Below are 13,427 nucleotides of genomic sequence, written 5' to 3' on the forward strand. Positions count from 1 at the left end.
TATGTGTTCAAAAGAGTGATATATTTGCAGCACAAAACCGCTGTCTATGGAGAGGTCAGACCTCGTAATGGCTTGGCACTATTTTCTTCCCCGTCATATCACTGCGCGCTGCCGCTACCTACAGCCAGCTGGGAGCCGCGCACGTGTCACTTTGTTTACAGCTCGTAAAGAGAACGATAACATGTCTGACTACAGCAGCGACGATGACAACATTGACTTCGACACACAGCCAAAAGGATATCTTTACGAACCTGAATACACAGATGACGAGTTACGCCAGATGGAGTTAGAAAGGACAGAAAGAGAGAGGATGGACAGAGAAGTTGAACAAGTTGAAGCTGGAGCTTGTACAAACTGATCGCTCTTGGTGAGTAGCTATGTTAGCTCGTTCGTGTAGCTGTTCTGAGCACGTAAACACTGCTGTAAACACTGCCGAACAACTGAAAAAGTGGTGTGCGCCTGCGCAGCTCCCAGCTGGCTGTAGGTAGCGGCAGCGCGCAGTGATATGACAGGGGAGAAAATAGTGCCAAGCCATTACGAGGTCTGACCTCTCCATAGACAACGTTTTAGTGACGCAAATATATCACTCTTTTGAACACATATTGATTTGAGAAGAAAAAAGCTTTATTGCCGTGACCCCAGCAAACTTGCCGGACTAATTTCATCTTGACCAAAACTGGACCGGAGCTCGGCTCACAGGACGCTGTCGGGGGTAAGTCATGGTCAATGCACCACACTGCTTATGGGGAAGCTATAGAGATTCATGTCTAAAATCCTGAACTATCCCTTTAACAATGAGCTGAACAAAGAGCTGCTTTACAGCAAAATTGCTCAAAGGCATCTCTCTGCAGTTCCAGAAGGACTACAGAGATATCTCAGGTGGGGATGAGGTGTGGCCTGGGAGGGTTTAGCCTCCTGGCGCCTCTCAGAAACCTCATGATCAGGTTTTGCTTTCCGAGGGACCTGCTATCCACTGCAACTTGGTTATAACTTGCTGAAAGGAAAGCACAGAGCTGAGAGCTCCAAAGGCTTTCCTAACCCTAACCCTTAACCCTAAACCCTAACCCTAAACCTAACCCTAACCCTAACCCTAACCCACACTAGAGTAGGAGGATGGAGAGTTGCGATGTCACAAAGGTCATATTCTCACAATGAGGATGTCATGAACCACGGACGCCGTCTAAGCATGCTCGTGGCCCAGCCATGTATGACAGCGATCGACAGTGATAATAAGTAATAAAAACAATATATTAAGTGAAAATGATTATATTTATTATAATCGTAATGGTTGCTGCCTTATTTGGACGTTACTTGTCCCTGTCCCTAAAGCCCTCACCTACACCATCCCCTAAGCCTACCTGATCAACACTTAATTCCCACTATTAAACACTCTGGACTTGATCCGTTGTGGAGCAACTATGCTCGAACCAGAGCTGTTCGGACCAATCCAATTGTCAGGGCGGGCTTTATACGATGATGGACAGATGATCAACAGTAACGTAATCATCCACGTCACCAAAGAGCGCTTGGGTTGAATTCAATTTGTTTGCTGTATTGTCGAGTTCTAATCCTAAACAGAGAACTTGTTCGTATAGTCATCCACCTTTACTATTTCTCTCAAAAATGATGATCGTGTTGGTAAGTACCGTAAAACTTCAAACAATAGCCCGGGCTTCTATTTACCCAAATCGCCGAACTGTACCGGCTTGTATTTGAGACAGGCGTCTATAAGAGACAGGCCTTTAATTTAGTGTTGAGATGTTCAAGCATGACAGTATGAGGTTACCACATTATATTATGTTTTATTTATAATTAATTCGAATGTGTTTAACAAATCATTTAATGTAAGAAATGTCTTTGGCTATTGGCAGCATAAAAAAATACATAAAAAACGAAACGATATGACAGCAATGGGCAGAACACAAGTTACCGCTAAAATCCATCGAGAATATGAACTTGTTGCCCGAAACACATCAACAAGAAAGAATGAAGGCTACCCTGTAAACAACTGCAATCATGTGATAGAAAATTACTCTATTCATCACTATCATCATCCCCGCGATCCTCAATTACAAGTTCATTGGCGAATTCCTCCTCCACGTCGCTCTCCTCCACTTCTCCCTCTCCAACCTCCGCTAATTCTGCCAGCCTTGCTTGCACTACAGCTCCCGCCCCGATGCACACGGCTCTCCCTCTTCAAAACAATGGATAAGGTGATCCTCGCTTCCATCAGAAGCTACTGTTGTCAGGCCACATACCTAAGGATAACATCCCGAAGTTAATGAAATATATTATCTCCTCTTTCTCCCTCTGAGTCCCTCACACACACACACACACACACGCGCGCGCGCGCGCGCGAATAGTGATGAGTCGTTCATGAACGGTTGCGTCTGTCACGTGAAATCTAATCAAAACATAGACCAGACGATCTGACGGGTATTAGAAGATCAAATACAACCCGATACTAAAAAACAGACCAGGCCTCTATTTGAGACCGGCCTTTATTTACCCAAACCTGTCGTCACACCAGGCGTTTAAAAGAGACAGGCGTCTATTTGGGACTCGGCTATTATTTGAAGTTTTACGGTACTCCGTGTATCTTTAAATTATTTTACAACACTGGCAAAGATCGTTTACACTCATCTTCTTCTTCTACTTCTTCCAGCGTGTGTGCAGTTGAGTTCTGGAGACAGCAATGCTCTGATTGGTTGTAGGTCTATCCAATTGAGTGCAGAGGCATTCTCATTCCTGGTTCGGTTGAAACACGCCCCATAATTACAGCCCAATGGAGCAGATCAGACTCACATCTGACTAGAATCTGAGTATGACGACGTCAGGCTACCTGTTAGGCACTTCATTTCTTTATTACTTTTCAAATATTTTAGTTAAAATAAACTTCTCTTCGATCTGAAATGTCATGGGAAAGAGAGAATGAGTTTAGAAAAAGGCATATTCAAACTCACATTAAAACTAACGGCACCCATCTTCCTCTCCACACCACTGATCCTGCTAACAGGTTTTCTTGTGGTTCTGTCTGCCTCGATCAGCCAGTGGTGGACGGAGTTAATGTATCAGCCAGTGGTGGACGGAGTTAATGTATCAGCCAGTGGTGGGCGGAGTTAATGTATCAGCCAGTGGTGGGCGGAGTTAATGTATCAGCCAGTGGTGGACGGAGTTAATGTATCAGCCAGTGGTGGGCGGAGTTAATGTATCAGCCAGTGGTGGGCGGAGTTAATGTATCAGCCAGTGGTGGACGGAGTTAATGTATCAGCCAGTGGTGGGCGGAGTTAATGTATCAGCCAGTGGTGGACGGAGTTAATGTATCAGCCAGTGGTGGACGGAGTTAATGTATCAGCCAGTGGTGGGCGGAGTTAATGTATCAGCCAGTGGTGGGCGGAGTTAATGTATCAGCCAGTGGTGGGCGGAGTTAATGTATCAGCCAGTGGTGGACGGAGTTAATGTATCAGCCAGTGGTGGACGGAGTTAATGTATCAGCCAGTGGTGGGCGGAGTTAATGTATCAGCCAGTGGTGGGCGGAGTTAATGTATCAGCCAGTGGTGGGCGGAGTTAATGTATCAGCCAGTGGTGGGCGGAGTTAATGTATCAGCCAGTGGTGGGCGGAGTTAATGTATCAGCCAGTGGTGGGCGGAGTTAATGTATCAGCCAGTGGTGGGCGGAGTTAATGTATCAGCCAGTGGTGGGCGGAGTTAATGTATCAGCCAGTGGTGGGCGGAGTTAATGTATCAGCCAGTGGTGGGCGGAGTTAATGTATCAGCCAGTGGTGGGCGGAGTTAATGTATCAGCCAGTGGTGGACGGAGTTAATGTATCAGCCAGTGGTGGGTGGAGTTAATGTATCAGCCAGTGGTGGGCGGAGTTAATGTATCAGCCAGTGGTGGGCGGAGTTAGCGTAAACAGCCTCTGCTAACAAGGCGGCCGATTTGCACTGGTATAAATTAAGTTTATCAGCGCATTTTGAGGGATTTGCTTTTCTATTTTTCTATGTGGAAAAATGTGTTTCTCAACATTTCTCCAGAGAAACATATCCTTCAAAGTGCAAAAGTATCTAAATTCATGTTTATTTTAGGGCATAAAGTGACCATCTTGTATTCTCTTTTTTTTTTTGTTGGATGATATCACTTTCTGGATGTTGTTTGTGCTGGTAATGTTTATCTCATGTTTTTTCTCTGTCCTTCAGATCGATGTACTTTCATGTGCATGTCATCAGTATTCTGGCTGTGATCCTCTTACCCAGCAAACCCAGGGGCTTCAAGCCTGAAAGACTTGACCGGCATTCGAACAATAATGTGAAGGAGTACTGAACCCTTCTGGTGTGTGTGTGTGTGTGTGTGTGGACTGAGAGAGCAGAGGCACTGACAGACAAAGGCTACTTTGTGTGAACAAAATTAAAAAAGAGCTGGTCTGGGTATTCATTTGCTCACACACTCACACACACACACGCACTCACACACACACACACACACACACACACACACACACACACACACACACCACACAACAGAGACGCACTCTATTCAAACTACAGCCAGCTGGAGAACGAGTAAGGGAACACAGTTTGAGTAGTGCTGTACTCACTATGAGGCAAATATGTGACACCTTTACTAAGTAAATAAATGCTGCCCATTTTAATGGTCTTTTAAAATAGTTTAACACAATTTTTCCTAATTTATTTTGGATATAACTGCATGATCACTTTATACTGATGCCGAGAGAGAACTGTTTGATTTGTTTTTCTTTTTTTATAAAAATGAAGTGAATTGATATTTTATACTAATGTATAAATAATAATGTCTTTAATAATATCTTAGTTATTATGTGGTGTTAAGATGTCCATTTTCAGTAAAATTACTGTGTAGTAAATGTATAATGGCTATGAATAATAAATAATAAATACTCCTGCAAATATGAACTGAAGAATAGTCAAATTAGAATGACATGTTGTGGAAGGTGAGGCCTAAATAAAGAGGTTTGTGAATGAAGAAATGAGCATTGAATGTGTACTCTGCCTAGATTTACTAACTAGAATTTCTGGCAACTAGAATATATTCAGCCTCTAAGCAAGGTCCCGGTTAGGCAGGTTTTCACTGCACAACACCAGGAGGATCAGGCCTGTGCAGAACCACTTCAACACCAGGAGGATCAGGCCTGTGCAGAACCACTTCAGCACCAGGAGGATAAGGCCTGTGCAGAACCACTTCAGCACCAGGAGGATAAGGCCTGTGCAGAACCACTTCAGCACCAGGAGGATCAGGCCTGTGCAGAACCACTTCAGCACCAGGAGGATCAGGCCTGTGCAGAACCACTTCAGCACCAGGAGGATCAAGCCTGTGCAGAACCACTTCAGCACCAGGAGAATCAGGCCTGTGCAGAACAGCCTCTCGTCCAGGAGGATCAGGCTTGTGCAGAATCACTTCAACACCAGGAGGATCAGGCTTGTGCAGAACCACTTCAGCACCAGGAGGATAAGGCCTGTGCAGAACCACTTCAGCACCAGGAGGATCAGGCCTGTGCAGAAACACTTCAGCACCAGGAGGATCAGGCCTGTGCAGAACCACTTCAGCACCAGGAGGATCAGGCCTGTGCAGAACCACTTCAACACCAGGAGGATCAGGCTTGTGCAGAACACCCTCTCGTCCAGGAGGATCAGGCCTGTGCAGAACCACTTCAACACCAGGAGGATCAGGCCTGTGCAGAACCACTTCAACACCAGGAGGATCAGGCCTGTGCAGAACCACTTCAGCACCAGGAGGATCAGGCTTGTGCAGAACAGCCTCTCGTCCAGGAGGATCAGGCCTGTGCAGAACCACTTCAACACCAGGAGGATCAGGCCTGTGCAGAACCACTTCAACACCAGGAGGATCAGGCCTGTGCAGAACCACTTCAGCACCAGGAGGATCAGGCCTGTGCAGAACCACTTCAGCACCAGGAGGATCAGGCTTGTGCAGAACAGCCTCTCGTCCAGGAGGATCAGGCTTGTGCAGAACCACTTCAACACCAGGAGGATCAGGCCTGTGCAGAACCACTTCAACACCAGGAGGATCAGGCCTGTGCAGAACCACTTCAGCACCAGGAGGATCAGGCCTGTGCAGAACCACTTCAGCACCAGGAGGATCAGGCCTGTGCAGAACCACTTCAACACCAGGAGGATCAGGCTTGTGCAGAACAGCCTCTCGTCCAGGAGGATCAGGCCTGTGCAGAACCACTTCAACACCAGGAGGATCAGGCCTGTGCAGAACCACTTCAACACCAGGAGGATCAGGCCTGTGCAGAACCACTTCAGCACCAGGAGGATCAGGCCTGTGCAGAACCACTTCAGCACCAGGAGGATCAGGCTTGTGCAGAACAGCCTCTCGTCCAGGAGGATCAGGCCTGTGCAGAACCACTTCAACACCAGGAGGATCAGGCCTGTGCAGAACCACTTCAGCACCAGGAGGATCAGGCCTGTGCAGAACCACTTCAGCACCAGGAGGATCAGGCTTGTGCAGAACAGCCTCTCGTCCAGGAGGATCAGGCCTGTGCAGAACCACTTCAACACCAGGAGGATCAGGCCTGTGCAGAACCACTTCAGCACCAGGAGGATCAGGCTTGTGCAGAACCACTTCAACACCAGGAGGATAAGGCCTGTGCAGAACCACTTCAGCACCAGGAGGATAAGGCCTGTGCAGAACCACTTCAGCACCAGGAGGATAAGGCCTGTGCAGAACCACTTCAGCACCAGGAGGATCAGGCTTGTGCAGAACAGCCTCTCGTCCAGGAGGATCAGGCCTGTGCAGAACCACTTCAGCACCAGGAGGATAAGGCCTGTGCAGAACCACTTCAGCACCAGGAGGATCAGGCTTGTGCAGAACAGCCTCTCGTCCAGGAGGATCAGGCCTGTGCAGAACCACTTCAGCACCAGGAGGATCAGGCTTGTGCAGAACAGCCTCTCGTCCAGGAGGATCAGGCCTGTGCAGAACCACTTCAGCACCAGGAGGATCAGGCTTGTGCAGAACCACTTCAGCACCAGGAGGATAAGGCCTGTGCAGAACCACTTCAACACCAGGAGGATCAGGCCTGTGCAGAACCACTTCAGCACCAGGAGGATCAGGCTTGTGCAGAACAGCCTCTCGTCCAGGAGGATCAGGCCTGTGCAGAACCACTTCAACACCAGGAGGATCAGGCTTGTGCAGAACAGCCTCTCGTCCAGGAGGATCAGGCCTGTGCAGAACCACTTCAACACCAGGAGGATCAGGCTTGTGCAGAACAGCCTCTCGTCCAGGAGGATCAGGCTTGTGCAGAACCACTTCAGCACCAGGAGGATCAGGCTTGTGCAGAACCACTTCAACACCAGGAGGATCAGGCCTGTGCAGAACCACTTCAGCACCAGGAGGATCAGGCTTGTGCAGAACAGCCTCTCGTCCAGGAGGATCAGGCCTGTGCAGAACCACTTCAGCACCAGGAGGATAAGGCCTGTGCAGAACCACTTCAGCACCAGGAGGATCAGGCCTGTGCAGAACCACTTCAGCACCAGGAGGATCAGGCCTGTGCAGAACCACTTCAGCACCAGGAGGATCAGGCCTGTGCAGAACAGCCTCTCGTCCAGGAGGATCAGGCCTGTGCAGAACCACTTCAGCACCAGGAGGATAAGGCCTGTGCAGAACCACTTCAGCACCAGGAGGATCAGGCCTGTGCAGAACCACTTCAGCACCAGGAGGATCAGGCCTGTGCAGAACAGCCTCTCGTCCAGGAGGATCAGGCCTGTGCAGAACCACTTCAGCACCAGGAGGATAAGGCCTGTGCAGAACCACTTCAGCACCAGGAGGATCAGGCTTGTGCAGAACCACTTCAGCACCAGGAGGATCAGGCTTGTGCAGAACCACTTCAGCACCAGGAGGATAAGGCCTGTGCAGAACCACTTCAGCACCAGGAGGATCAGGCCTGTGCAGAACCACTTCAGCACTAGGAGGATCAGGCCTGTGCAGAACAGCCTCTCGTCCAGGAGGATCAGGCCTGTGCAGAACCACTTCAGCACCAGGAGGATAAGGCCTGTGCAGAACCACTTCAGCACCAGGAGGATCAGGCTTGTGCAGAACCACTTCAGCACCAGGAGGATCAGGCCTGTGCAGAACCACTTCAGCACCAGGAGGATCAGGCTTGTGCAGAACCACTTCAGCACCAGGAGGATCAGGCCTGTGAAGAACCACTTCAGCACCAGGAGGATTAGGCCTGTGCAGAACAGCCTCTCATCCAGGAGGATCAGGCTTGTGCAGAACCACTTCAACACCAGGAGGATCAGGCCTGTGCAGAACCACTTCAGCACCAGGAGGATCAGGCCTGTGCAGAACCACTTCAGCACCAGGAGGATCAGGCCTGTGCAGAACAGCCTCTCGTCCAGGAGGATCAGACCTGTGCAGAACCACTTCAGCACCAGGAGGATCAGGCTTGTGCAGAACCACTTCAGCACCAGGAGGATCAGGCCTGTGCAGAACAGCCTCTCGTCCAGGAGGATCAGGCCTGTGCAGAACCACTTCAACACCAGGAGGATCAGGCCTGTGCAGAACAGCCTCTCGTCCAGGAGGATCAGGCTTGTGCAGAACCACTTCAACACCAGGAGGATCAGGCCTGTGCAGAACAGCCTCTCGTCCAGGAGGATCAGGCTTGTGCAGAACCACTTCAACACCAGGAGGATCAGGCCTGTGCAGAACCACTTCAGCACCAGGAGGATCAGGCTTGTGCAGAACAGCCTCTCGTCCAGGAGGATCAGGCCTGTGCAGAACCACTTCAGCACCAGGAGGATAAGGCCTGTGCAGAACCACTTCAGCACCAGGAGGATCAGGCCTGTGCAGAACCACTTCAGCACCAGGAGGATCAGGCCTGTGCAGAACAGCCTCTCGTCCAGGAGGATCAGGCCTGTGCAGAACCACTTCAGCACCAGGAGGATAAGGCCTGTGCAGAACCACTTCAGCACCAGGAGGATCAGGCTTGTGCAGAACAGCCTCTCGTCCAGGAGGATCAGGCCTGTGCAGAACCACTTCAGCACCAGGAGGATAAGGCCTGTGCAGAACCACTTCAGCACCAGGAGGATCAGGCTTGTGCAGAACCACTTCAGCACCAGGAGGATCAGGCCTGTGCAGAACCACTTCAGCACCAGGAGGATCAGGCTTGTGCAGAACCACTTCAGCACCAGGAGGATCAGGCCTGTGCAGAACAGCCTCTCATCCAGGAGGATCAGGCTTGTGCAGAACCACTTCAACACCAGGAGGATCAGGCCTGTGCAGAACCACTTCAGCACCAGGAGGATCAGGCCTGTGCAGAACCACTTCAGCACCAGGAGGATAAGGCCTGTGCAGAACCACTTCAACACCAGGAGGATCAGGCCTGTGCAGAACCACTTCAGCACCAGGAGGATCAGGCCTGTGCAGAACCACTTCAGCACCAGGAGGATCAGGCCTGTGCAGAACCACTTCAGCACCAGGAGGATAAGGCCTGTGCAGAACCACTTCAGCACCAGGAGGATCAGGCCTGTGCAGAACCACTTCAACACCAGGAGGATAAGGCCTGTGCAGAACCACTTCAGCACCAGGAGGATCAGGCCTGTGCAGAACAGCCTCTCATCCAGGAGGATCAGGCTTGTGCAGAACCACTTCAACACCAGGAGGATCAGGCCTGTGCAGAACCACTTCAGCACCAGGAGGATCAGGCCTGTGCAGAACCACTTCAGCACCAGGAGGATAAGGCCTGTGCAGAACCACTTCAACACCAGGAGGATCAGGCCTGTGCAGAACCACTTCAGCACCAGGAGGATAAGGCCTGTGCAGAACCACTTCAGCACCAGGAGGATCAGGCCTGTGCAGAACCACTTCAGCACCAGGAGGATAAGGCCTGTGCAGAACCACTTCAGCACCAGGAGGATCAGGCCTGTGCAGAACCACTTCAACACCAGGAGGATAAGGCCTGTGCAGAACCACTTCAGCACCAGGAGGATCAGGCCTGTGCAGAACAGCCTCTCGTCCAGGAGGATCAGGCTTGTGCAGAACCACTTCAGCACCAGGAGGATCAGGCTTGTGCAGAACCACTTCAGTACCAGGAGGATCAGGCCTGTGCAGAACCACTTCAGCACCAGGAGGATCAGGCCTGTGCAGAACAGCCTCTCTTCCAGGAGGATCAGGCCTGTGCAGAACCACTTCAGCACCAGGAGGATCAGGCCTGTGCAGAACAGCCTCTCGTCCAGGAGGATCAGGCTTGTGCAGAACCACTTCAGCACCAGGAGGATCAGGCTTGTGCAGAACCACTTCAGCACCAGGAGGATCAGGCCTGTGCAGAACCACTTCAGCACCAGGAGGATCAGGCCTGTGCAGAACAGCCTCTCGTCCAGGAGGATCAGGCTTGTGCAGAACCACTTCAGCACCAGGAGGATCAGGCTTGTGCAGAACCACTTCAGCACCAGGAGGATCAGGCCTGTGCAGAACCACTTCAACACCAGGAGGATCAGGCCTGTGCAGAACCACTTCAACACCAGGAGGATCAGGCCTGTGCAGAACAGCCTCTCGTCCAGGAGGATCAGGCTTGTGCAGAACCACTTCAGCACCAGGAGGATCAGGCTTGTGCAGAACCACTTCAACACCAGGAGGATCAGGCCTGTGCAGAACCACTTCAACACCAGGAGGATCAGGCCTGTGCAGAACAGCCTCTCGTCCAGGAGGATCAGGCCTGTGCAGAACCACTTCAGCACCAGGAGGATCAGGCCTGTGCAGAACCACTTCAACACCAGGAGGATCAGGCCTGTGCAGAACCACTTCAACACCAGGAGGATCAGGCCTGTGCAGAACAGCCTCTCGTCCAGGACCTGGTCATTTCTAGGCTGGACTTCCATCATGTGTGATCAGATGATCTGGTCTTCAATGAGCCCGAGAGTGTTCGAGAAACAGCTGAAACTCATCTCTTCTGTGAGCACTGAGTCCTGCTGACTCAAGTCTTCTATGTAAAGCAATTAGCTCAAAATGATATCAGCTGCTGCAACTAGCAGAATTAAAGTGATAGTTCACACAAAACCCAAAATTCTGTCATCATTTACTCAAGTTTTTCCAAACCTGTATGAGTTTCTTTCTTCTGCTGAACAGAAAAGAAGATTGACTTCCACTGTATTTTTTCTCCACTCCATACGATGGAAATCACCGGGGCTCATCAACTCTTTGGTTACCCATATTCTACGAAATATCTTCTTTTCTGTAATAAAGACATTCATACAGGTTTGGAATAACTTGAGGGAGAGTAAATGATTGGGTTAACTATCCCTTCTATCCCTTTAATATTACAATCAGCTAATCTGTCCAGCATATATTCAGTGCCCTGCTTGCCACGGTCATCTAAAGATTCTTGACTAATTACATTTTTCCAGCCACAGAAAATATCTTTCTTACAGTACTATAAACATTAGAGGATCGGCTCATCATGGGAATGTGTCTGAACACAAGATCAGCTTGAGTGAATCTACAGAACGCACAATACCTTAACACAACACACAGTCACACACACATGCGCTGGTAACCAACAGTGGGTCTCTAGCTTACATACACACTTCTGTTCAGTGCAGGTTAGGAGTCTTATTCTTGCATTGGCTTCTTCAGGGAGTCTGTGTCCCGAGACCGTTTCCCGATAGGTTTCTATCAGCGGTGTGGTGGTAAAAGTTGTCAGATTCTTCTGGAGGTAAATGAAGAAAGAAGAGCTTCAACCATATTGTGCCTGCTACAAACTGTGTGGTTTTGAAAATCCTATAAGATCATTACAGATCACACTGTACGACACGGATCTCATAAACTTGAGTTCGACATGTGTGTAGACTGTATGATGATGACACCCATGGGATCGTAGGCTACGACGCAAGTTAGTATAGAAGAATAAAACATCATTAGCATCTGCTAGTGGTGAACAAATAGAGCAAGATGAATCTGTGGTGTTTATGTGTGCTGAGAAAAAGAGGAAGAAGCGAAAGAGGAGAACATGGATGATTATGGACCAACTTGGCACGCATTTTGCAAATGGAGCTTGAGGTGAGTCTTTGAGTTTTAGTGCCATGACGCCTTTTAAAAGTAAAGGTTCCAAAAGAGGGTTTTCGCAGTGGTGCCATAGAAGAACCATGTTGAGGATTAGGCCTTGGTTCAAGCAGGACATTTAAGTAGCTTTTATAAACGGGCCTTATAAAAGATGACTGGTGTGCATCTTGATACAGAACAATGACACTGGCATGTTGTAAGATATGCTTTCAGGTAAAACAGCTCAAACATGTGTTTAGTCTGGGACTAGACTTAAACCTGTGAATCCGGGGAATATTTCTCAACATTGTCTCTTAAATCACTGCTAATTAACATGTTGAGATCACATCAGGCTCTTTGACAACTGCCTATTTGAGAATCATTTACTTTTGCTTAGAACTGGCCATTATCTTAATACATGAATTACTTGTGAACGTTTGTGAGTTTGGCTGAGCATCAGACTTATCAAACTTTTCCTGTGACAACCAATCATATCTTCAATAACCCTTTTTGAGAATCGCTTACTCTCGATCAGAACAAAACTGACCAGCATATAATTCTCTAAATAGAAGAAAACCGATGAATATTTACATCTCCTTATTGTCTTGATCACTCATTCTTGTAGCAGAGTCACTGCAGCACTGATATATATATATATATATATATATATATATATATATATATATATATATATAAAACACTATAAATACAATATATCTATAGATCTAAATCACCCATATCATTGTTATATATCATACTGTCATCCAGCCCTAATACTTGCTCTTTGGTAAAACAGTAAGGCATTATAGACATAATCGTAAGTCTTCAGTGAACTTACATCTGAGAGAACTTGTGAGCGGATCTAAACTCACCCTGCCGGTTCAGCGAGGCTTCGTGTGAATGAATAAGAAAACGCCCACATGTCTGGCTATGAACCTGAAAGTTAACACTCCTACTTGTGTACTGTATCTAAGAATACATTTAACTTAGCAACGAGTGGCTTCAGTTTGATTTAGCATGATAAAGCCGTGGTTGTACGTCACTGCACGTCAAGCCGTCACTCGAGTTCCACAGCATGTCCACAGAAGACAAACCTGATCTGATCCACTGCCGGTTTTCCCTCATTCCAGCTCCCCTTCAGCATCCGGAGGAAACACAAAACGCTTCTCACATACATCTGCATTCCTCATTTAAAAGGAATGTATTCTTTCAGAGAATCTAATAATGAAACCGGTGTCAAAAAATGTGTTTGATTACATCTGCTGTTTAAATTGCTGTTTTATTCTTTATGTAAAATTTGTTCATAAAATGAGTTTTTTATTAATAAATTTGTTTTTTTATGTTAAATTAATGTTTTTTGTTTGTTTGTTTGTTATTGTTGGTGAAAGATAAAACTG

General features: G+C 48.3%; 1 protein-coding gene across 2 annotated transcripts in view; it reads left to right on the forward strand.

Moving 5' to 3' along the window:
- mboat1 (membrane bound O-acyltransferase domain containing 1) overlaps window positions 1-4,996 on the forward strand; it is a 35,225-nt gene extending 30,229 nt beyond the window's left edge. For both annotated transcript variants that reach the window (XM_079894112.1, XM_079894113.1), the window contains one exon: window positions 4,197-4,996. In XM_079894112.1, coding sequence (XP_079750238.1) covers window positions 4,197-4,320 — 124 coding nt within the window. In that variant the 3' untranslated portion in view covers window positions 4,321-4,996. The remainder of the gene's footprint in view (window positions 1-4,196) is intronic.
- Window positions 4,997-13,427: the final 8,431 nt, after the last annotated feature.

The sequence above is a fragment of the Squalius cephalus genome, assembly GCF_949319135.1.
Source record: "Squalius cephalus genome assembly, chromosome: 15".
Lineage (NCBI taxonomy): Eukaryota > Metazoa > Chordata > Actinopteri > Cypriniformes > Leuciscidae > Squalius > Squalius cephalus.